The sequence below is a fragment of the Anopheles cruzii genome, chromosome 2 (assembly GCF_943734635.1).
Source record: "Anopheles cruzii chromosome 2, idAnoCruzAS_RS32_06, whole genome shotgun sequence".
Taxonomy (NCBI): domain Eukaryota; kingdom Metazoa; phylum Arthropoda; class Insecta; order Diptera; family Culicidae; genus Anopheles; species Anopheles cruzii.
In genome coordinates, this window is record NC_069144.1 from 6945550 (window position 1) to 6956785 (window position 11236).

Below are 11236 nucleotides of genomic sequence, written 5' to 3' on the forward strand. Positions count from 1 at the left end.
ACAACCATTGGGAAGAATAAAGTAAAGTCTTTTAACTTTTACACGAAAGCAAACGCGGCCAACGCGCGGTGTTCGGGTATGAAGATTTCTTTATTTTTCGTGTTTTGTTCCACACACATCCACAAGCATTTAATTTTGTGTTTTTCTACCATCCTTCCTTCTTCTTTGCTCGTCTGTTTGTTAGAAACCTACTTACATAGCACATGGGGCGACGTGTGTACGACGAGTTCCCGGGGCCGCGAGAGAATGTGTATATATTTTATGAGGAAAAATATATATGATTTTTTTCTGACTCTTATGTATAATGTATAATGCTCGCGCTTCCAGAAGTGTGGCCTTGGGTGTATATATACGGTATATATATATATATAAATACAGCTCTGTGATGTGGTATCTTCCGTTTCGTTTTCTACCTCTATCGTCGTCGTCGTCACCGTCGTTCCGATAATGTTAATGTGTGTTCTTCTTTGCTAGGTTATGAAAAATATCGCCAACCTTTCCGAAGGGTGGCCATCGCCGTTTACCGTACACGAATTTTATTATGCTTCGCAGTGTGTTAGCATTGAGTAACAGGATCTGGCGCGCGAACCAATCACCTTCAATCATCAGGCCACTGCCTCTTCTGCCTAAGCCTACTTCAAACCACCTCTTCCCTGCCTAAGCCTACTTCAAACCAAATGCTTGCAAAGGCAAAGGCGGGCGTTCGACAACAGTCATCACCATCATCAGAGCAAACAAAGAGAAGTGATCACCCAAAAGATGGCTCCCAGTTTGACTGTTTTGCCATCCCAAGACGACGATTCGTCCATTCCGGTTCTCAGAAAACCGTGTCGGCCGTTTGAGGCACCACCCACCAAAGCTGGTTCTAAATTTTAGCGAGTTTTTTCTCCGATTGTATTGTATCTGTGGAATTGTGGTGAGCTTTAGCTTTATGTTGTGACAATAATTTATTCGACCGTTCGCTACACGCTTTCCTTCCTTTTGAACCTTCTTTAGCTAATACGGATGAGTGCGTGCATTCGTTTTCGTTTTACGATTTTGGATGAGCAATGCAATGATTATTCGTTTATTTTAGCTGTTTTGCTTTATCTATTATCTGTTATTTCGATGCTTACCGCGGGAGTTGTGCAATCGGTTTCAACCGAATGTGTGTGAGGGGAATGGAGAAACGTTCCCAAAACTGAACCGCTTGAGGGTGAAATGTGTGTCAATAAAAATCAAATACTGTATTTTGGGAGCAGATGCAATGCAGATGTGCATTGTGTGTACGGCACCGCATAAAGTGCCAAAAGCCGAACTTCGTGCCAGCCGAAGTCCGGAGCGCGGAGAAGTTTGCCATCCCCTCGAAGGGAAATCTCATTTCATTGAGCGTGTTAAGGACTTTCCGCACCGGGAAATCCGATATCCCCATCCTCTCTATCCAAATCCTCATCGTTCGAATTTCTTTGGTTTTATACATCAGCAGAAACCAGAAAGCTCACCTCGCTTGTCCCTCTCGCTATCAATCTACGCTATTTGTTCTTTGTGGTCACTTGCCTTAAGAAGCGGTCGACGAATAGTATAATTCTTAATTCCCTCCGGTTATCAATTCCCTGATAGATTGCCCATTGCACCTACACCGAAGATCGGAAAACCAACCACCCAAAAGGAAGCGCGGTAGTAAATAAAGGACGCCGTAAAGAATTCCCCCTGCGGACATGGTGGTACTGTTATTGCGTGTTATAGCATATACTGTGGTTCTGTGACTAGAATAGCTGTAATCTATGTGGGGGGCTGGTCATTGACAACATGGATCCAGATCTGTGGTGCTACAGTGAAAAGGGTAAGTGAGTCAATATTACACAACGATTTTGTGTTGTGCTGCAAAAGCGATTCGATTGCAAAGCCGATATGAAAAGTATATCCACATTCCCCTGCTTTGATTATACTGGGAAAACACAAAGATATCCATTAAAATGTCTTACAAAACCTATTACTCCAGGCTACATAGTTTGTAAAAGTCGTAAACAACCTCTAAGAAAGCTAAAGAAATCGCGTTATGTTCTCTATGTACAGCAAGTTATGTGACCCCGCGTGTCCACGAGCTTTAAAACATAGCCGGCGAAAAGGGAATAGGACAGGAGTGTCAAAGTGGTGTATCCTTTTCTTTACCCATAAAATAAAAGCTCACCGTTCGTGCCACAACCATTACACAGAAATATCGGCCATCGGCCGATTGGGTGTTTGGGGAAAAAGAAGCTTCTATCTAACTCCGCTATCACCTATCGGGCCGTAGAATGTACGTGTGTGTGTGTGTAGATTAAAATATGATCGTCTAGTTTAGTTACTAAAAGGAAAATTTCACTCGCTTTCAACGCTCTCTAATATCACTTCGACAGGGGAAGGTTTCTCCGTCGGGGCACAGCCGAGCACGGAACTCTAGCCGGTTGGCCGGACGCCTCGAATGACTTCCCCTTGCGCGCTTCTAACACTAATATTATGTGTTCTTTTGGCTGACTGACTGCGGCAAACGAAAAGACCTTTGAATCAACAGCTAAAAGACATGACACGACATCAAAATCTCTGTTCCAGGCGCTTGTTGCGCCCTAAATCTACATCTAACAGCGACTCTAGTGGCTTACAACAATAAATAAGTATTTGCACAGTTTGCCGAGAGGAGTTCTCTCAAACTTTTTCTTGTCAAAAAACAAAAAAAAGAAAACGATCTACGTCGAATCCCCGAAACCCCCTCTATAAATAGTCCTCAATAGTGCTTCGATCATTCGTCGGGGTCTCATCTCGAACGACGATCCAAGTTCAAAGGTCCAAGTAGGTAGACAAACGCTAATGTCACAACGCAACACGACGCTGCGCCCGTCAGACGCACGGCATCAGCGGACGGAATTGATGACGAAAAACGGAATACAAATCCCGCACAGGAACGGAACCGAGGCTCTCAGGTGGTGTGGCGATGGTGTCGTGTACTAAACGATGATTGTACTTGTACGTTGTGTCGTCTGACCGCGTCGCGACACGTTCTCTGATAGAGGTTTCGTCTCTGTCATGGCATACTCATCCTCATCCACAGTGGTGATGGCGTGGCGTCTACCAAATAATAACTCTCACCGATTGCACAGAAACCCATTTTTGTCGTCGATGACAGGGGAAGCTGTTAGGCACACGGAAAGAATCCGAATTAGAAAGCGACCTATGGCGACCACCGACCACACCGAATGGCCCCTACCTTCTTCTCCTGTTCACTGAATGACACACTTTTCGTCCTTCTGGTTAATGTCCACCGTTTCCAGCTTCCGTTCGATCTCATCGTCATCTTCGATGCTGCAAAACGGTGGAGAAACGATTAGCGCAATCCGCGTTACCCCCGGTTTCAAACACTTACGCCTGCTCCTGGCTGTGCAGGTTCTGGACCAGTTCGTTTCGCTTGTCGACGATCGCTACCAGTTCCGCCAGCAGCAGTGCTTCCTTTTCGCGCTGTTCCTCCGTCTTTTGCCAATCCTCCACCGATAGGGCAGCCCGTAGCTCCATGTTGAGCATTTCGTACTTTTTCTCAAGATCGTTCTCTTGTTCACTGCGGGCGGATCGAGAGCACACACGGTAAGCAAACGGTAAAGCCTTCATCTTTTCGCCCGACCCGGCGGTGGTCAATACTTACAGTAGATTAAGCTGCATCTGCCGCCGTAACAGGGCGTTCTTTTTGTTGACCAACGTAAACCATTGGGACATTAGTTGATCCTCCGTTTCGGAAACGTCTGAAACCGAATGAGGAAATCGATTAATAGAGGGCTTTGAGGTGTGCAGCAGCGAAGCGCCATTCTCACTGGTCATCGTTCCTCCCATCACAGCGCGTAATTTCTTTTCCAGTGCGTTCGCCTTCAGGTCGATTGCCTCCTGCTCGCGTTCCAGTTTGTTAAGCTCACTTTGAATGTAATTTACACGTTCAACCTGCAAAACAGACGGAGAGTGTGTGCAGTATTAGGACCGTGGACACGATACTTCACGGCCCATCTCACTTAGCGGGATCTACGCGGGATCATCACTCCATTGCAATCTCAAAACCGAACTCAACTCAAACTGCTTACCTGGCCACCGTCGTTATCGTTCTTTCCCGTCATGAACTCAATCAGATGGCTCGGGGATGGTGTACCACGTTTCAACAGATGGGTTTGACCGTTGATGGTCTCGTCCGTCCCGTGCAATGCCTTGTAGTGATTGAGGCTATGCATCGGCGACGAGCTTGAGTTGTCCTTCCGGTGGTGGGGCGATGGCATGCCAATGGGAAAAATAAACTCGGACCCATTGTTGATGGGCGAGATTGCCCGGTCCGGTGACAGCTGCTGGCCACCGCGCAGTTTGTGCGGTGACGCCGGCGAATCCAGCCCGGACAGCTTTAGTTTTGCTCCCGCAATCAGTTTTCGCGCTTCCTCGCGTAACCGGGCCTGCCGTTCGGCCTTTTGCGTTTGGTTTTTGAAAGAAAAGCATTTGTTAGTAAAAGCGCAACGAACGATCTTCTTGGAGCGAAGAAAATCATACTCAAAACTAACAAGTAATGGACAAATTGAAATGTAAACCGAATTAAAAGAAGCTAAGGAAAACTAAAAACCAACCAATAATCTAAAGAAACACGCCAGAAGACGAAAAACAATCCACTTACGGTGTCCTTGTTAACCTTGCTATCTACGTGCGCCGCCCTGAGCCGTTCTATCATGGGCCGTGCCCGTTCGCTCATTTCTTTGTGCCGTAAAATCAATTTCTAGAATCGAAAAGCAAAACAAAACAAGAAAAGAAAAAAAACCAAACAAAATAAAACACAATACAAACCCCTCGTGGCGAAAAGGCGCAGTATGTACAGTCGAGAAGACCATCGGAGTATACGAGTAAGGAGTTCCAGGGGCAAACAAAATTGGCCAAAAGTGCAAATGAAAAGTGAAACCAAACAAACGAAACAAACAAGAGGTCGCCTTTCTATACCAGCCGTCTCCTGGCGCGGGCCTCCGTGGGTCTCGCTCGGACCTCCCGTGACTACTTACGTTCGCTTTGTTGAAATCCAACGGGTTGGACGGTAGTGTTTGAATTTCTTCATCATCGCTATTGGGCGCTTTGTCGTTGTTGTTTTGGCTATTTCTTTGGGTATCGGTCACCGTGTCGGTGTCGGTTCCATTGCGCTGATCGCCGTCCAGCATCGTCGTAACGCCGTTCTCTGTCGTTTCCCCACTTTGCGTTCCGTTGACGGCACCACTTTCTGTACCAATCCCATTCACATCCGGTGGCCTTGGTTGACCGGCGCTATCGACAACCGCAACCGGTAGGTTGAAGGGAAAATTGGGTAGATCGTCTTTGGTAGGAGACAGTACCCGGCCCAACAGGTGCTTGGAGTTGGCCAACCGGGCCGCCTTGGTATCGAGCTTTGGAGCAAACGGGTCGTCGTTGTTCGGTGTGATGATGTCGGTTAGCTTGAGCAGGTTTTTGCAGAGGTTATCCGACTTGTAGTTACCGATCACATAGCTCGAATCATCCGTGGTTTCTCCTGGAAGGGAAGGGAATCATTACCATGGACATACCAACTGAAAGCAGCTAAGAATGGCTAAATGGTCACAACACACTAAATGCACCTCATTTGTTAGCGTCAAGCCAGTATGTGGAAGTATTTATCGCTCATTGCAATGCCATTAGTCTGCGAGAAGCCAAAAGCGTTCAAAAATTAAACCGTACACAGTTTCAACCTTTCCCGCGATCCACTACGAACACCAGCTGTGCAAAGGTGTACAATATTCACACGACCAAACAAATATAATGAAACACTCAAAAAAACTCCCTCAAGACGGAACCAGGTCCAGGTGGGTCATTTTTGTCGTGACAGTAATGCACTCTCCGAAAGCTAAATTTGTTTTGCATCAAACTCAAAGAAAGGGCCCTCTTCTAAGTACCTTCACGTGAGTGATAAGTACACATTGCCCGCTGGGCCGCTCGGCTGCACGCCCGGCACGGCCGCATGCCGCCATCTGGTTTCGGTTAGGAAGGAAACAGTTGAAGGGTTAGAAACGGATTGAACAGAGCAAATTGTGAGAATTTCCTTCGCCCATCAGCATCAGCAGAGTCGATTAGGTCCGCGGTGTGTGTCATGGCTACGTGGTTGTTGTGATCAACCGATAGGTGGCGCTTCTGTCACCCTTTGAGGCGACTGATTGTTGTTGTATGATTGTTGCAAATAGTAAACTCATTTAAATGTCTTGATTTTTCTTTAGTCCTAACACCTCCTACGGACACCTCACCGTACATGACGGACACACCGGCGTAAGGATTATTATCGACACTTCCCACATGACTCCTTCGCATCGAGGAACTCGCACCGTTCGCATACGTACCGATCGATTGCACTTCCAGCTGGTGACCCGTGAAGTGCGCTCGCAGCTGGTAAAGATACGTCATGACGGCCAGCTTGTCCGGAACTGCCAACAGATTCATGTCCCGTGGCTCGATCACCCGCGGGATTCCGAGCTTGTCCGCCGCATCGAACGCCGTGCGACAGTTTTCGATCACATTGCCCGGCGACAGTTTGCTCATGTCACTGAAACAGGGGAACAGATTAAAATCCTCCCATTCGGCTGCGTCGCAGCAGTGGACTCACATTAAATTCGGATAGAAGTGGTGGATGACCGCACAGAAAGCCATCCCGTTGCGCCAACTGGTGGTCAAATTCGTGACCTTCACACCGTTGTAGTTCTTCGTGACCTCCTTACACCACTCGAGCAGATCCTGACCCGGTGTGCTGTCCTTCAGCAGCAGACTGGGCGGTTTAATAAAGTCTCCAATCGGTGCGACGGGAACCACCACCGGAGGCCGTGAAACATCGCTGTCAGACACCTCGGACTCTTTGGGTTTTTCTGGGGTGCGGCTGTCATCCGCCCTCGAAGGTTCGTTATCGTAGTTCTTGATTAAGTTCAGTGGTTTCAGCTCCGGTCGGTTGCTGTTAAAAGCCGGACCCTCCGGCGTGGGTTCAGCAGCGTGGCTCGGCGTCTCTTTCGTATCGTTCACTGGTGGCGATGGTTCCGGCGATGGATCACGGGCCGACGGGGCAAGGGGGGTCGAGCGGCCAGAATTGTCCTCATTTTCTCCGAGCGCTTCCAGCGCATCCATGTGTTGGTATAAAGGATCATCTTCAAGCTCATTCGATGATTCCCGTTCCATCGTGGCCACCGTGGCGGGTATCTGTTCCCGCTGACTAGGTGTCGATCGGCCCTCTTCGGCTCTTCGCTGTTCACTACCACCAGCAGCATCTTGTTGGTCCGGTACCTGCGATGATTCTTGGGGTGCTTTGTTTTCATTCTCGTCCAGTTCCTTCGATGCGTAGCCCTTCTCGTGCAGCATCTCGAGGAACATTTCCCGCGAGCCACCGACGATCGGCGTCTGGTCGTCGGATAGCAGCGAAGGGACACCGCTCATTGGCGTCAGTAGCTCGGAGCTGTTCAGGCTCGTCGTCAGCTGGTCGAGCTGGTTCGTCAGCTCGGACATGTTTTCCGAGAAGTAGTCCATCGTGTTCTCCAGATCCGGTATGTCTTCCAGATCGTCAAGCGGTGCAATGTCCGATACGTTGTTCACCGACATGAGCGAGATGATGCTCTGCATGTCCTCGTCCGTTGCCTTGCCTTCGCGCAGGAAAACACAGCTTAGCGTGAGCTCCAGATTGGCCGCCAGGATCTTTTTCGAGACCGGCCGCAACCGAAGCGTGAACGTTTGCTGCGTCGATTCAATGCTCGCGTACTTGCGCATGTTGATCGTGGCCGATGCCAGCATGCGCTTCTTGCCCAACTGCGAAACGTCCTCCAGCACGAACGTCCAGTCCTTGTCCTCGAGCTCGTGCGTGCGAATGTCCTTGAAGAGCGTCACGGCGATCGAGTGGTTGTCCGGCATCGGCCACGACATGTTGCTGCTGAGGGGATTGATCAGATCCGGCTGCCACTCGAGGGCACTGGACACGACGCGGCGCGATCGTCGTGTCCACACGACGTGCAATTTGTTGGGGCGCCTAAAACGAAGCAAACGAAAGAAACGATACAGGAGAGGAAAGCTTCCAGCGGATCGGCGGCGCCAGGGTTAAAGAAAATCAATTCGCATGACAAAATACTTTAATTTAAGCATGAGACCGCCGTGTGCGAGGGAGCGAGAAGGAGCCAGCACTCACGGGGGGGTGCCAATCTTGTGGCGTTCGTGTTTGCGACCGACCGGCGAGGGGTTTGTTTCAACCCCGGTGACCCCGTTGTTGATGTTTAATTGATTTGTTTTGCGGCGTTCAACGGTATTGCGCAAAACTCAATTCATCGACGAGACTGACATTCGTTGCGTGCCCCGGTCCGCCGTGCCCCGATGACATTGGCAAAATAGATTCATTTATTCGTCGGAAAAGCAATTCCGTTTGGCAGTGAACTATTTTTAGCTTGTTTGATAACATTGCTTGACTGTTCCAACTTCCAGAGTTCTTTGAAAGCAAATTTATCATCATATCAGTTTCGTTTGCAAGAGTTGACCATGGCTACTTGATGACGACTTTCTTATGTTGTGTCATTTTTCCTTCAAAAACTCAGATAATGCCGCCTTCGAAAGACGAACGTTGTTTAGCTTTTGTGTTGTTTTACTTTTCTCCAGTCATGGTTCTCTGCACGCTTATCTATCGTTATGCTGATACTGTCCGTTTGGTGTAGAATTACATGGCTCATGGGGTTCTTTGATACGCAATCATCGCCGCAATAAACGTGCGTTGCATGCGGGTGCATTTCGGGTCAGTGGCCTTGGGAAATGTGCTTATAAAGCTCATATATCAGCAAAACAAACTTGGAACAGTTAGTAAATAATACAACCGAACATTTAGCTCACGTAACTCGTCCGTGAAATTCACAAGGAGAATTAAAATGCATCGTGCAAATAAAAAAGGGGTTTACGACTTCAAAATCACAGTGCGATACTAAATTAGTACCAGTTAACGGTCAGTCACATAATAAAAAGAAGTTCATTGGAACCAAAAGGCTTACGAAACGAACGAGCTTGACCCTCAGTTAAAAACAGCAGTAGGTCCCTCCATATAAAACCAGCAAATGTACGTAACCGGGTGCCGGCGCGTGTAAGCCACTTTAAGATTCGTTCGGTTTCAGTGCAACGCGTGTGTGCACAGGAGCCAAACAACAACCCGACCCGACGCAAATGGATGCGCACCCATCGGAACTGAATTTAGCTCACTGCCGCATATGCACTGTATGTGCAATATGGACGAGCTGTGAAAAAGAAAAATACACATATTTTATTCACAGCTGAGCAAACGCTCATCGCGCATTCCATTTCGGTGATAGCCTTCGGGCCGGCTCTGCGCTCGCTCTAAAAGGTCAATTGATAATGATGTGTAGGGTGCAGTAGCAGTGGGCATCGGACCGACCGCAGAACCCGATGGGCAGAAATATCGGGGTCTGGCCACAAGTTATTGATGGAAACAGTAAACGCCTTGAGGGAAACTTCCCAACGCCAAAAGCGCATCGGGGAACACAATCGATGACGTGCCAATTACACGGAGATTAGTCATGTTGACGCAGGAGGGAGTCGTCGGGAACATCTTGCAGATCGATCGAAGGCGAACACATAAACTTGGACCAACAACAGCGGTTGGTGAAGAAGTTTTCGGCGGTCGCCGAGCACACGCATCATCGTCCAAAAATAATATCCTAAAAAAAAGGTTTGGAAGCCCCAAAACAAGCTGGAGTTTCTTTTATTTATGCTCACTATGGGACACAGGGAACCGGTTCGATGGCTCAAAAGTGAGGTCCCGAACATTGAAGTGTTTCAAGTCAAACACAAAATTGTAATGTCATTCTTACGTAATGAATGTTTTTAAAAGAGGCAGTCCGGTTGAAGGAGACTTTCTGGTAGGGTCGCGTCCAACCGAGATGCGATCATCTGTTTCCTTTTCTTTTAGTTTATGCCAGCGCGTACTAGCTCCATAGTGCACACCCGACAGAAGAAGCCGTAATAAAGGCACCGGAGCGGGTTAAGAAAGCACCGCCGCGCACACGGAAGCGCAAGTTTCACAAGCAAAAGATAAACAAAACCGCGTCGGAACTGCATCGACGACGGATGACGCGATGCCGTTGGGGTGTGTGGGAGGGTTTCATGTTTGGAGTGATGATGGCGTTGATGTTGATTTTCGAACTAGCGACCGAGTCATAGGGGGGTTTTCTTCGACCTTAATTTGGTTCCGGAAGCTGATCCCTTTGCTGTTGGAAAAGGAAAAGAGAGGCAGGTAAAACTGGACTGGAGTGACCCAACCTACCATTTGGCCGTCGTTTCCATGAACAGTTCGTGGTAGGACACCGTGAACGAGAACTTGGCCGCCCGCTTGTTAACGCGCTGAAGCCGCTTCCACACGCTGCCCATTTTCGCTGTTTTCCGTTTCAATTTTTCGGACTACTTGGATGACCCCTGCGCGTCGGGGGGACGTTCTTCCTTCGGCACGCGCTGTAGTTGGCGTTGAGTTTTACACTTCGCCGCGTCGCACAGTCTAACTTATCTGCCGTGCTTCCTGCCTAACACTCTGGCAGAAAAGGGCCACCGCTGCTGCCGCCTCACAGTACGTGCTACGCGCAATGGGTTAAGCACAACACACCTCACCGCTCAATTCACACTTACGTAGCACTATCTCTCGAGCGCAGTGATAGCAATCATAATTTCCGCCACGGGCGGGCTCACTGAACACGTAACACACTGGCTCGCTCCCTGTTTCTACACTGTGGCGTGTTTACTTTTATTTCGAGATGAAGCAGGAAACCCTGGCTCTCTCGGGCCACAACACTGTTATCGCCGCTCGGTGGCGGCTCGGTGGCGATCGCGCCTTAGAACATCATTCGTGCTGTTTTTAACCGTGGGAATTCGAGTGAGTGAGTGAAAGAATCAAAATAGTGACCCGTTCGTGTTTGTTTGGATCGTCGTTTTCCCCCTTTCTCTGCCTGAACAACAGATTCAAGAATCGGCGAAGGATGACGCTCAACGCGCGATTACTACGATGTTGTTAACTGCTCACTTCGTACAGCGCTTTCGCCTGCTGGGATTTTCTCGCTATTTTTCACGCGCTCGTGACGTAGAAACCTCAAGGTTGAAGGTGTGTTTTCTTTGCCGTCTCGGCCTCAGACAGGATGAAGTACAAATTTCCTGCGCCACCCACCGGAGGCGTCTCGGAGAAAAACAACGGCGAGACCACCAC

General features: G+C 48.7%; 1 protein-coding gene across 1 annotated transcript; it reads right to left on the minus strand.

Moving 5' to 3' along the window:
• Positions 1 to 72: 72 nt before the first annotated feature.
• LOC128268444 (EH domain-binding protein 1) lies at positions 73 to 10744 on the minus strand. The gene is made up of 11 exons (XM_053005537.1): positions 10310 to 10744; positions 6626 to 8023; positions 6363 to 6565; positions 5028 to 5524; positions 4652 to 4750; positions 4080 to 4448; positions 3819 to 3942; positions 3653 to 3749; positions 3380 to 3568; positions 3224 to 3318; positions 73 to 3148 (listed from the first exon to the last, which is right to left on the minus strand). The coding sequence occupies exons 1-10, from the start codon at positions 10411 to 10413 to the stop codon at positions 3237 to 3239; spliced, it is 3162 nt and encodes a 1053-aa protein (XP_052861497.1). The 5' UTR covers positions 10414 to 10744; the 3' UTR covers positions 73 to 3148; positions 3224 to 3236.
• Between the last annotated feature and the right edge of the window lie 492 nt (positions 10745 to 11236).